Source organism: Oncorhynchus clarkii, chromosome 5 (genome assembly GCF_045791955.1).
Source record: "Oncorhynchus clarkii lewisi isolate Uvic-CL-2024 chromosome 5, UVic_Ocla_1.0, whole genome shotgun sequence".
NCBI lineage: Eukaryota > Metazoa > Chordata > Actinopteri > Salmoniformes > Salmonidae > Oncorhynchus > Oncorhynchus clarkii.
Window position 1 is genome coordinate 43,952,632 of NC_092151.1, and position 12,887 is coordinate 43,965,518.

Below are 12,887 nucleotides of genomic sequence, written 5' to 3' on the forward strand. Positions count from 1 at the left end.
ACATTTAAACTCAGTTTTTCACAATTCTTGACATTTAATCCTAGTAAAAATTCCCTGTTTTAGGTCAGTTAGGAGATCCACTTTATTTTAAGAATGTGAAATGTCAGAATAATAGTAGTGATTTTATTTCTGCTTTTATTTCTTTCATCACATTCCCAGTGGGTCAGAAGTTTATATACACTCAATTAGTATTTGGTAGCATTGCCTTGAAATTGTTTACCTTTGGTCAAACATTTTGGGTAGCCTTCCACAAACTTCCCACAATAAGTTGGGTGAATTTTGGCCCATTTCTTCTGACAGAGCTGGTGTAACTGAGTCAGGTTTGTAGGCCTCCTTGCTCGCACACAATTTTTCAGTTCTGCCCACACATTTTCTATAGGATTGAGGTCAGGGCTTTGTTGGCCAGTCCAATACCTTTGACTTTGTTGTCCTTTAGCCATTTTGCCACAACTTCGGAAGTATGCTTGGGGTCATTTTCGACCAAGCTTTAACTTCCTGACTGATGTCTTGAGATGTTGCTTCAATATATCCACATAATATCCCTTGCTCATGAAGCCATCTATTTTGTGAAGTGCACCAGTGCCTCCTGCAGCAAAGCACCCCCCCGTGCTTCACGATTGGGATGGTGTTCTTCGGCTTGCAAGCATCCTCCCATTTTCCTCCAAACATAACAATACTCATTATGGCCAAACAGTTCTATTTTTGTTTCATCAAACCAGAGGACATTTCTCTAAAAAGTACGATCTTTGTCCCGATGTGCAGTTGCAAACCGTAGTCTAGCTTTTTTTATGGCGTTTTTGGAGCAGTGGCTTCCTTGCAGGTTATGTCAATATAGGACTTGTTTTACTGTGTATATAGATTATTTTGTAACTGTTTCCTTTAGAGGTCGACCGTTTAATCGGAATGGCCGATTTAATTAGGGACGATTTTCAAGTTTTCATAACAATCGGAAATCTGTATTTTTGGGCGCCGATTATTATTTTTTTTTTTTTAAAGTAAAAAATTAAACTAGGCAAGTCGGTTAAGAACATATTCTTATTTTCAATAACGGCCTAGGAACGGTGGGTTAACTGCCTTGTTCAGGGGCAGAACGACAGATTTTCACATTGTCAGCTCGGGGGACCCAATCTTGCAACCTTACAGTTAACTAGTCCAACGCAACAACGCTCTCTCTTGTTGCACTCCACAAGGAGACTGCCTGTTACGCGAATGCAGTAAGCCAAGGTAAGTTGCTAGCTAGCATTAAACTTATCTTATAAAAAACAATCAATCATAATCACTAGTTAACTACACATGGTTGATGATATTACTAGATATTATCTAGCTTGTCCTGCATTGCATATAATCTGACTGAGCATACAAGTATCTAAGTATCTGACTGAGCGGTGGTAGGCAGAAGCATGCGCGTAAACATTCATTCAAACAGCACTTTCGTGCGTTTTGCCAGCAGCTCTTCGTGGTGCGTCAAGCATTGCGCTATTTATGACTTCAAGCCTATCAACTCCCGAGATGAGGCTGGTGTAACCGAAGTGAAATGGCTAGCTAGTTAGCGCGCGCTAATAGCGTGTCAAACGCCACTCGCTCTGAGCCTTCTAGTAGTTGTTCCCCTTGCTCTGCATGGGTAACGCTGCTTCGATGGTGGCTGTTGTCGTTGTGTTGCTGTTTCGAGCCCAGGGAGGTGCGAGGAGAGGGACGGAAGCTATACTGTTATACTGGCAATACTAAAGTGCCTATAAGAACATCCAATAGTCAATGGTTAATGAAATACAAATGGTATAGAGAGAAATAGTCCTATAATTCCTATAATAACTACAACCTAAAACTTCTTACCTGGGAATATTGAAGACTCATGTTAAAAGAAACCACCAGCTTTCATATGTTCTCATGTTCTGAGCAAGGAACTGAAACGTTAGCTTTCTTACATAGCACATATTGCACTTTTACTTTCTTCTCCAACACTGTTTTTGCATTATTTAAACCAAATTGAACATGTTTCATTATTTACTTGAGGCTAAATTAATTTTATTGATGTATTATATTAAGTTAAAATAAGTGTTCATTCAGTATTGTTGTAATTGTCATTATTACAAATAAATGTGAAAAAAAATGGCCGACTAATCGGTGTCGGCTTTTTTGGTCCTCCAATAATCGATATCGGCGTTGAAAAATCATAATCGGTCGACCTCTATCTCCAGCATCTTCACAAGGTCCTTTGCAGCTGTTCTGGGATTGATTTGCACTTTTCACACCAAAGTATGTTTCTCTCTAGGAGACAGAACGTGTCTCCTTCCTGAGCGGCATGACGGCTGCGTGGTGTCATGGTGTTTACTTGCGTACTATTGTTTGTACAGATGAACGTGGTACCTTCAGGCATTTGGAAATTGCTCCCAAGGATGAAGCAGACTTGTGGAGGTCTACAATTCTTTTTCTGAGGTCTTGGCTGATGGCTTGACATCATGGGAAAATCAAAACAAAAAGAGGCACTGAGTTTGAAGGTAGGCCTTGAAATACATCCACACCTCTAATTGACTCAAATGACATCAATTAGCCTATCAGAATCTTCTAACGCCATGGCATTATTTTCTGGAATTTTCCAAGCTGTTTAAAGGCAGGCAACTTAGTGTATGTAAACTTCTGACCCACTGGAATTGTGATACAGTGAAATAATCTGTCTGTAAAATATTGCTGGAACAATTACTTGTGTCATGCACAAAGTAGAAGTCCTAACCAACTTGCCAAAACTATAGTTTGTTAACAATACATTTGTGGAGTGGTTGAAAAACAAGTTTTAAAGACTACAACCTAAGTGTATGTAAACTTCCGACTTCAACTGTACACGCTACATACGCCCACACACTCATAACATACGCGCACACACGCTCCTGCTACTGCTCCACATACGCTGCTGATACTGCTAAGTCTATTTATCCTGTTACCCCTACTTATAAACTCGCCAAAAAAAAGAAACGTCCTCTCACTGTCAACTGCGTTTATTTTCGGCAAACTTAACATGTGTAAATATTTGTGTGAACATAAGATTTAACAACTGTGACGTAAACTGAACAAGTTCCACAGACATGTGACTAACAGAAATTGAATAATGTGTCCCTGAACAAAGAGGGGGTCAAAGAGGGGGTCAAAAGTGTGGCCACCAGCTGCATTAAGTACTGCAGTGCTGCACTGCAATCTCTTCCTCAAGGACTGCACCAAATTTTCCAGTTCTTGCTGTAAGATACCCCACTCTTCCACCAAGGCACCTGCAAGTTCCTGGACATTTTTGGGGAGAATGGCCCTAGCCCTCACCCTCCGATCCAGCAGGTCACAGAAGGGCTCAATGGAATTGAGATCCGGGCTCTTCGCTGGCCATGGTAGAACACTGACATTCCTGTCTTGCAGAAAATCACGCACAGAATGAGTGGTATGGCTGGTGGCATTGTCATGCCGGAGGTTCATGTCAGGATGAGCCTGCAGGAAGGGTACCACATGAGGGAGGAGTATGTCTTCCCTGTAATGCACAGTGTTGCGATTGCCTGCAATGACAACAAGCTCAGTCCGATGATGCTGTGAGACACCGCCCCAGACCATGACGGACCCACCACCTCTAAATCGATCCCGCTCCAGATTACAGGCCTCGGTGTAACGCTCATTCCTTCAACGATAAACGCAAATTTGCCCATCACCTGGTGAGACAAAACCGCGACTCGTCAGGGAAGAGCACTTTTTGCCAGTCCTGTCTGGTCCAGCGACGGTGGGTTTGTGCCCATAGGCGACATTGTTGCCGGCGATGTCTGGTGAGGACCTGCCTTACAATAGGCCTACAAGCCCTCAGTCCAGCCTCTCAGCCTATTGCGGACAGTCTGAGCACTGATGGAGGGATTGTGTGTTCCTGGTGTAACTAGGGCAGTTGTTGTTGCCATCCTGTACCTGTCCCGAAGGTGTGATGTTCGGATGTACCAATCCTGTGCAGGTGTTGTTACACGTGGTCTGCCACTGCGAGAACGATCAGCTGTCCGTCCTGTCTCCCTGTCTTAGGCGTCTCACAGTAAGGACATGACAATTTATTGCCCTGGCCACATCTGCAGTCCTCATGCCTAAAGCACGTTCACACAGATGCGCAGGGACCCTGAGCATCTTTCTTTTGGTGTTCTTCAGAGTCAGTAGAAAGGCCTCTTTAGTGTCCTAAGTTTTCCTAATTGTGACCTTAATTGCCTACCGTCTGTAAGCTGTTAGTGTCTTAATGACCGTTCCACAGGTGCATGATCATTAATTGTTTATGGTTCATTGAACAAGCATGGGAAATAGTGTTTAAACCCTTTACAATGAAGATCTGTGAAGTTATTTGGATTTTAACAAATTATCTTTGAAAGACAGGGTCCTGAAAAAGGGACAATTATTACCTCGTACCTCTGCACATCGACTCGGTACTGGTGCTCCCTGTATATAGCCATATTTTTTTTTAAATTCGTTATTCACTGTGTATTTATTCCTCATATCACTATTTACATTTAAATGTAATATTTTTTTTATTACAAAGTTAACCCCTTTACCTCCTCTCTCCATCCACAGGGGGACTGCCCCTGGCAGCCTTTAACTTGGGCAAAATCAAGCCCTATCAGAGGGGCTTTTTCTGTAACGATGACAGCATCAGCTACCCCTTCCACCAGAGTACAGTCACCTCCATTGTGCTCTACACGGCGGGCTTCGCTCTGCCCATTTGCTGTGTAAGTAACAATAGTAGAATTTACAAACTAAGATATTTATTAGATTTTAACTGACCAAACATTGAACAGCCGTGTACATAATTACCAATGCGCCTCTGTTACTGTTAGTACTACACAATGACTAACAAACAGGCGGCAGTTCTATCTCAGGGAAAAGTTAAACGCATTGATATAATATAATACACATACGTATCACATAAAGATGTTCCATTTAGTTCTTATGTTACACCCCTGGTCATGATGCGTATCGTATCAGTAAGGCCTCAACATTAAGGAGGATGTCCACTGTGCTTAGGTGACCGAACCGAAGGGTTAAGTTCAACAAGGTCATACCCAATAAGCAAAACTAGTTGATGCCATTACAACCCTATAAACTGGTTGTAATCATGTTATTTCAACCAGCTTTGCCAACTGTGTAAGGGTTAACTCAAAAGAGGACATCCAGTCCACAAACAGTTCCCCATTCCCATGTCCTCATTTCATTTCACATATCCTGATTTCCACATGTCATTTCAGTCACCTGAGAAGCTTTTACAACACGAGCTACAGAGAGGTTTTCATCAACATTAGGCCTTTAGAGTCCAACGGGTCAGGGAGGAAGTCCTGGTGTTTGCAGGCGACTCACAGGAAGGGGGTTCTGGGGTTGAATATCTAAGAGCATGTAAGAGCACTTAAGATGAATGCACTCCCTGTAAGTTGCTCTGGATAAGAGCATCTGCTAAATGACTGAAATGTAATAAGATAGAGGACCTGGGAGTAACCAGCAAACCCCTGTGGTCAAGCGGTTTATTTTGTTACCCTGTTAACTAGGCCATTCAGACGTGATTTAAAGTTTAACTAGGAACGCGCATGCCCTCGCCTACCTCAGGATCTGTCTATTTCAGCCATCTATTTCTTGTGTTTTGAGGGGTGCAAAATCCACTTGTCACTTCAATCTCGCTGGATTGATTTTACTCCTGCGACACGCTTTCATCCTCTTGCTTGTGCCTATCAATTTTTCCCGTTTACGTTACGACCGCGGAAATGTTTGTAATGACCTGTCAAATGGTCTTAATGGAATACGCTAAAGCTTAGTCTGGGATTTAAACGCACCGTCTCGACACTTACATCACAAGAAAGAGAAGAAAAATGACTTTATTTTTATGGGTGTTCTTTTTTTGTGGAATTGAAAAAAGTTATAATTTAGCAGTTGAAATGTTCACAAATTACTTGCGCTGAAATGAAAGAAACTTCCGAAAATGAACACTCAAATTGTAGTGATCTCACAAACAACGTAAAGAAAGTTTAGATGGGAGTAATCTAAAGCCAAGCGTGTGATAAAAAATAAAAAAAAGTAATCCGAGAGTATCCTGCTATTGACACACTTGTTGAATTATGCAAGAGAACGTGACAACCGTAATAAATGAGGCAGTGTAGACTGCGCAGGTGGAGTAGCAAGTGGTTGGAAGGTTGCAGCCCTGTTAAACCCCCTTATGTTAATTGTTACGTTACAGCCTTATTCTAAACGTGATTAAATCGTTTTCCCCCCCTCATCAATCTACACACAATACCTCATAATGACAAAGCAAAAACGAATTTATAAAAAATAACAAAAAATATATATGTATTAAGACCCTTCACGTAGTACTTTGTTGAAGCACCTTTGGCAGCGATTACAGCCTCGTCGTCTTGGGCAAGCTGTGGCACACTTGTATTTGGAGAGTTTCTCCCATTCTTCTCTGCAGGATCCTCTCAAGCTCTGTCAGGTTGGATGGGGAGCGTCACTGCACAGCTATTTTTCCGGTCTCTCCAGAGATGTTCGATCGGGTTCTGGCTGGGCCACTCAAGGACATTCAGAGACTTGTCCCAAAGCCACTCCTCTGTTGTTTTGGCTGTGTGCTTAGGATCGTTGTCCTGTTGGTAGGTGAACCTTCATCCCAGTCTGAGGTCCTGAGCACTCTGGAGCATGATTTCATCAAGGATCTCTCTATACTTTGCTCCGTTCATCTTTCCCTCAATCCTGACTTGTCTCTTGTCCCTGCCACTGAAAAACATCACACAGCTTGATGCTGCCACCACCATGCTTCACCGTAGGGATGGTGCCAGGTTTCCTCCAGACATGACGCTTGGCATTCAGGCCAAAACGGTCAATCTTGGTTTCATAAGACCAGAGAATCATATTTCTCATGGTCTGACAGTCTTTAGCTGCCTTTTGGGAAACTCCAAGCGGGCTGTCATGTGCCTTTTTACTGAGTAGTGGCTTCTGTCTGGCCACTCTACCATAAAGGCCTAATGGGTGGAGTGCAGCAGAGATGGGAGAACCTTCCAGAAAGACAACCATCTCCACAGAGGAACTATGGAGCTCTGTCAGAGTGACCATCAGGTTTTTGGTCATCTCCCTGACCAAGGCCCTTCTCTCCCGATTGCTCAGTTTGGCCAGCTCCAGGAAGAGTGTTGGTGGTTACAAACTTCTTCCATTTAAGAATGATGGAGGCCACTGTTCTTGGGGACCTTCAATGCTGAAAAAAAATGTGGTACCCATCCCCAGATCTGTGCCTCAACACAATCCTGTCTCGGAGCTCTATGGAAAATTCCTTCGACCTCATGGCTTTTTGCTCTGACATGCATTGTCAACTGTGGGACCTTTTTATAGACGTGTGTGTTTTTCCAAATCATGTCCAATTAATTGAATGGACCACAGGTGGACTCCAATCAAGTTGTAGAAACATCTCAAGGATGATCAATGGAAACAGGATGCACCTGAGCTCAATAGCAAAGGGTCTCATAGAAAAGGGTCTGAATACTTATGTCAAAGTATTTCTGTTTTTTGTTTTTAAATTTGCTAACATTTCTAAAACCCTGTTTTAGCTTTGTCATTATAGGGTATTATATGTAGATTGCTGAGACAATTGTTTTACTTAATCAATTTTTGAATAAGGCTGTAACGTAACAAAATGCGGAAAAAGTCAAGGGGTCTGAATACTTTCCGAAGGCACTGAACATTTTACAACCATTTTTCATTGTACAAATTTGGAATAAGCAAAGGCTTTGATTTCTAGTCAAACAGATGGAAAAGGGGTCTTAGAGAACATATAAAACACAATGTTGAAGACCCCTGCCAACTAATATCAACACTTATATTTAGTTTTGGACATATTTTTCTGCCTTTTTTGAGTTTATGAAACATTGCCTTATGTGCCTTGAAATTCTGTTATCAAAAAAACAACATATATTTAAGATATTTTCTAATATCTCTCCCTCATTAGGAGGGAAAGTTCACAGAAGTAACGAGTAAAGGTAGACCTATCAACTAGTGATGCACCGATATTACATTTTTTACCGATAGCCAATATTTTCCTTACCCCCCAAAAAATGATACCGATAAATCACATATTTTGCAGCCTTTTTAAGCAATCTAATACAGTTAAATAGTTAACACACACATGGATGCAGCGGTCTAAGGCACTGCATCTCAGTGCAAGAGGGTGTCCCTACAGTCCCTGGTTCGAATCCAGGCTGTATCACATCCAGTCATGATTGGGAGTCCCATAGGGCGGCGCACAATTTACGCTTGTCCCCATTACCAGTAAAACATAATCAAAACCTATTTCTTTCACTTACTTGCTGTGCTGTTTCTATGTTTATTTGTTCAGTCGTTTCATTCTCAACCAGGATTTCATCATACATGTCAAGCAGGGAAGTTTCAGCTCTGTCTGTCCGTGGCCTCTCTTCCTCGGTGCGCACTGTCACCACCTTGTCCAGCTGTGTATGTAACATTTCAAGTAAACCCTGTTTCTTGACTGCATCGAAGTAGTGGTTCCTTGTATCTAGCATCGAGCACTGTGTCGACACAGTAAAGTAATGCCACCGACTCGTTTGTGTCGGCAGTTTTGTTGAGCAGGCGTTTCAATTCCATGACAGAGGGTATCACGTCTGCTGCAGGCACAGTTGATGAGCTTTTTTCTTGAGTCAGTTGTTTGAATTGAGCTTGCTAGTGTGTTCATGTTTCCATGTTTCACACATGTTCTCAAATGCCAGCAGCGGTATGACAACCAGCACATTCATGAACATCAAAACAACTTTCCTCAGTACGAAATCCTCGAAGACCCACTGTGCTGTCAGACTCCGCATGATATCGCTGGTCCAAATGTCAGCCGTGAAGTTAATAGCAGTGACGATATTACTGTGTAACTCCGGTAGGGCAACATCTTAAAAATAGCGCACTTGGTAGCGTGTACCGGTGCTCGACTAGTCGGCGGAAGCCAACATCACCCACGACAGAACGGTTGATTGTCATGGGCAATGAATTCCATTATCTTGGCGTTAATGGATTTCTCCTTTGAATTGTCTTGCTGAAATGTTCTTACTCTTTCAAATGACTGCTCGACTTGTTGACTGCTCGAAGCCACACAGCAGACGTTGTGGGCTAGGTTAGGAATGCTGTGTTTCATGTGTAGCGCTACATTTTACGTGGCGTCATTACGTCATGTACCTAATTATATAGGTATTCACGTCAGCTTTGACATCGGTTTTGCACATTGCCATTAAACCAGACATCGGGCCGATGTTTGCATTTTTAGCTAATATCAGCCGATTCCGATATGCTCACCGATATATCGTGCATCCCTACTATCAACTAGTTCAGTGTTTTTATAAATTATTAAGTGATTAAAAACCTTTACCAAATCGGTAATGGAATTTCCGAGGAATCCGTAACATGAAATGTCTGCAATTTGATATGGCTACAATGACAAATCATAGTAGTCACAAACCACAGTTGGATTTACAAGTTTGGGCAGCACAGTAAAGTATAGTTCAGTACAGTAAAGAAAAGTACAGTAGAGTTTGTTACAGTAGAGCACACTAGAGTTGAGTACTGAACTCTACTGTACAGTACTGAACTATACTGTAATTTAGTCTACTGTACTGTACTCGTACTATACTCTACTGTTCTGTGCTGTACTTTGATGTCCCCTACTTGAGAAACAAAATACATCTATAATTGGTTCAAATTTGGTCTTGTTTGGGGCAGAGCTCATTAAATAATAGCCCGTGTGTAGAACAATACCCAAATATGCAAAGGAGGATATTGCATATTTCTACCTTTTTGTGTACCTATTTAGGATACATCACCATATCCCCAATTATACATTTCTACAGATTAGGGACCCATGATGATATTCCGTTACCGGGTATAAATCCAGTTCACTTACTGTAGTTCAATAACCAAAAGAGATTTTTTTTTTCAAAGTCAATGTGTCAGGTCATCAGTGAAAACCTATTCGTTCTGTAGACATCGTTAAATCTTAATTTGGAGTAGATACAGAATTTAAGTGTTTTTGGAAACATGGGAGATTTTACCTAAATTCTATTACAAAACGTTGCATCTGCACAGTTCTTCCAGTAAATGTGTTTTTGTAAAATGTTGAGTGTCAATTGTTAACAGTAGTCTTTGTGCATAGTTTTTTTTAATGGTTTTGTTAAATGTTGAAATCATTAAAAAAAAAAAAAATTTGGCATACATTTTAAGTGAAAAATCAGTCTCAGCGTAATTACGTTATTGTGTAATTACCCTTAACCACTTTTTCCAACTTTGGCAATAGCAAACATAACTGATCCTAAGGTTTATCTGCCAACACAGAAATTAGATTTAGAAGAATTTCAACATGCTTGTTATTGAGCTTTGGATGTAGAGATGTTATTAAAACTTGAGGATCCTGTTGATAGGCTTTGGAACAAACACTGTCTACTTTCTCTGTCCAAAAATAACTGGAATACTTTCCTGGAACACTCTGATTTGAGTATGTTGATACACACACACACACACACACACACACAACTATGTCTCACTATACTTGTGAGGACTTTTTGAGGACCAACAATTGATTCCCATTCAAAATCCTATTTTCCATTACCCTAACTCCTAAAAGGCTATTTAATAGCTTTTTATTTTAATTTAATTTAATTTTTTTTACAATTTAGGACCGGCAAAATGCCCTCACTTCTCTGAATTTTTGTTGGTTTTCTATGCGTGTGAGAACTACTGGTACTCACAGGTATAGTAAAACGTGTACACAGACTCTAGACTTTTTTTTTTGCCATTACCTATACTTAATCTGTCATAATCTACTGGAGTCCCATACATAAGTCTCACTGCTTCTGTTTACTATCTCCACTCCAGTCCCCTGGACAAGACTATTTATGGTTTACACTGATTTATTTATATGTACACATCAACCTGTTGCGTGGCAACATTTTTCAAACTGTGGTGCTTCACAATGCAGCTTTCGCTCTAACGAACAGTGGGTCTGTAAAGCGAGAGTGAATCTGTCACTTGACTCTGTGTTGGACCAGTTTCTCCTCTCAGTCCTTGACAGCCAGACTGTTCTGGGGTCCTTTGTGATGACAGCAGCATGATCGGACTATGATATAACATCCAGAAATACAACCTCTTAGATCAGTCGTGGAGAGTATTTGCATACTAATGTGAATTAACGTCAACTATTTTGGGGGGCTTTCGACACGTCCAGTTCCTACTTTCTTTGGGTCAACGTGTGTTGTAGAGCTAGCAGTGTGGGATTTTACACTTTCGTGTTTGTTACTAACTACGAAAACATGTTCTTAATTGACTTACCTGTGTGTGTGTGTATGTGTATATATATATATATATATATATATATATAAGGTTTAACAAAAACTTATTTCACAGCACGTTTGAAGCTAATACAGTTTCCCTACTGTATGTAGTGTGAAACTCTATTGTGAAGTTTCTTATGTAACTAACATTGCATCCAGGTGAATCTTCTTGGGCGATTCATCGCCAGTGGAGTGGAAAATATTTCTGTATCTCAGATTGTTCTCGCAATTCTCACGTAGGAACTTCATTGGGAGGAATGATGTTTGACATGCTTTTTAAACATTTATATCACATGTTTTGAGAAAATCGTGATGAAAGTGGGGGAAATCATGATGAAAGTGGCCCATAATTGGCCTTTAAAAATATATATATATATATATATATACATGCCTCCTGTAAGACACTATGATATGTGAACCCTACATGAGACAGACAACATCTTGGTGTCATTATACACCTTATCGTGTGCGTCAACTTATGGAGTATGTCTTGATTCTGGAATGCCAATTCTAACATTACATTTATTCAACATTAAAACAATAATATGAATATCTCAAAAATACTATTTTCGATTTTGCTTATGTTTAGACATATTGTTTGAAACGATATACTCTTCAAATGCATCAAATTTCCAGAGTGGGCTCTCTGGTATTTTTAACGATATGACTCATTTTATACATAGAAATTGAAGTTATGGGTCATTAACCAATCACAGCCCTCCTTTAGGATTGCACATTCAGAAAATCACAAGCAGAGGGAGATCCCGTTTAAACCCATTTAACATTCATGGTGATGGTGGTGCTCCTAAAATGTATCAGAACTTCAGAATTAGCAGAGAGCCCCCTCTGGAAATGTTATGTTCTTGTAGAGTATATTGTTCCAAACGAGATATCTTTAAATGAACAAAACCAAAAAGGGTAATTTTGAGATATTCATATGAATATTATTTTCATGTTGAAATATGTGTATTTCAGAACCTAGAAATACTCCATAGGGCACACTATAAGGAGTATAATGACACCAATATATTTTCTGAATCTTGTATGATTCACGGATCCTAAGTTATTTTTATAGGAGGCATGTTTAGGTCTAAAAAGGCCTCAAACTGATGATTTTCAAAAAAACTGGTTTGTGATAAATGTAGAAAGGCAGGTCAAACATCCTTCCTCCTAATAAAGTTTCTATGTGAGAATTGCCAGAACAATCTGAGATGCAATCTGAGAATAAAAATCGCTCCCGTTGGCATGGAATCGCCCACTTCCAAAAGGATGACCTGCTGTGACCTTAAATGAACCCAGAGAGGGAGATGAAGAGAGAACGAGCACTATTGAGAGATGTTGTGGAATGGACAACGACTTGTCATATTGCATGTCCGGTCCACTGCACTCAAGAACAAAACGGCTGTGAATCAGTGCAGAGGAATAATTTGGGCATGGTTTGTTCTTCCATTAACACCATCTCTTCACCACGGGAGTGAGTAGGGGCTGTTGCCATGACAACTCTCTCACCACAATGTTTTAAACTTTTCATTCCTTTATGTTCCTGACAGC

General features: G+C 40.6%; 1 protein-coding gene across 2 annotated transcripts in view; it reads left to right on the top strand.

Moving 5' to 3' along the window:
* The window catches only part of LOC139408890 (phospholipid phosphatase 1-like), a 37,683-nt gene that overhangs the window by 13,724 nt on the left and 11,072 nt on the right, over positions 1 to 12,887 (top strand). The window contains exon 2 of one of the 2 annotated variants that reach the window (XM_071153321.1): positions 4,567 to 4,721. The exons of the other annotated variant lie outside the window; for it this stretch is intronic. Within the exon in view, the coding sequence (XP_071009422.1) occupies positions 4,567 to 4,721 (155 nt within the window). The remainder of the gene's footprint in view (positions 1 to 4,566; positions 4,722 to 12,887) is intronic. 2 annotated transcript variants of the gene reach the window in all.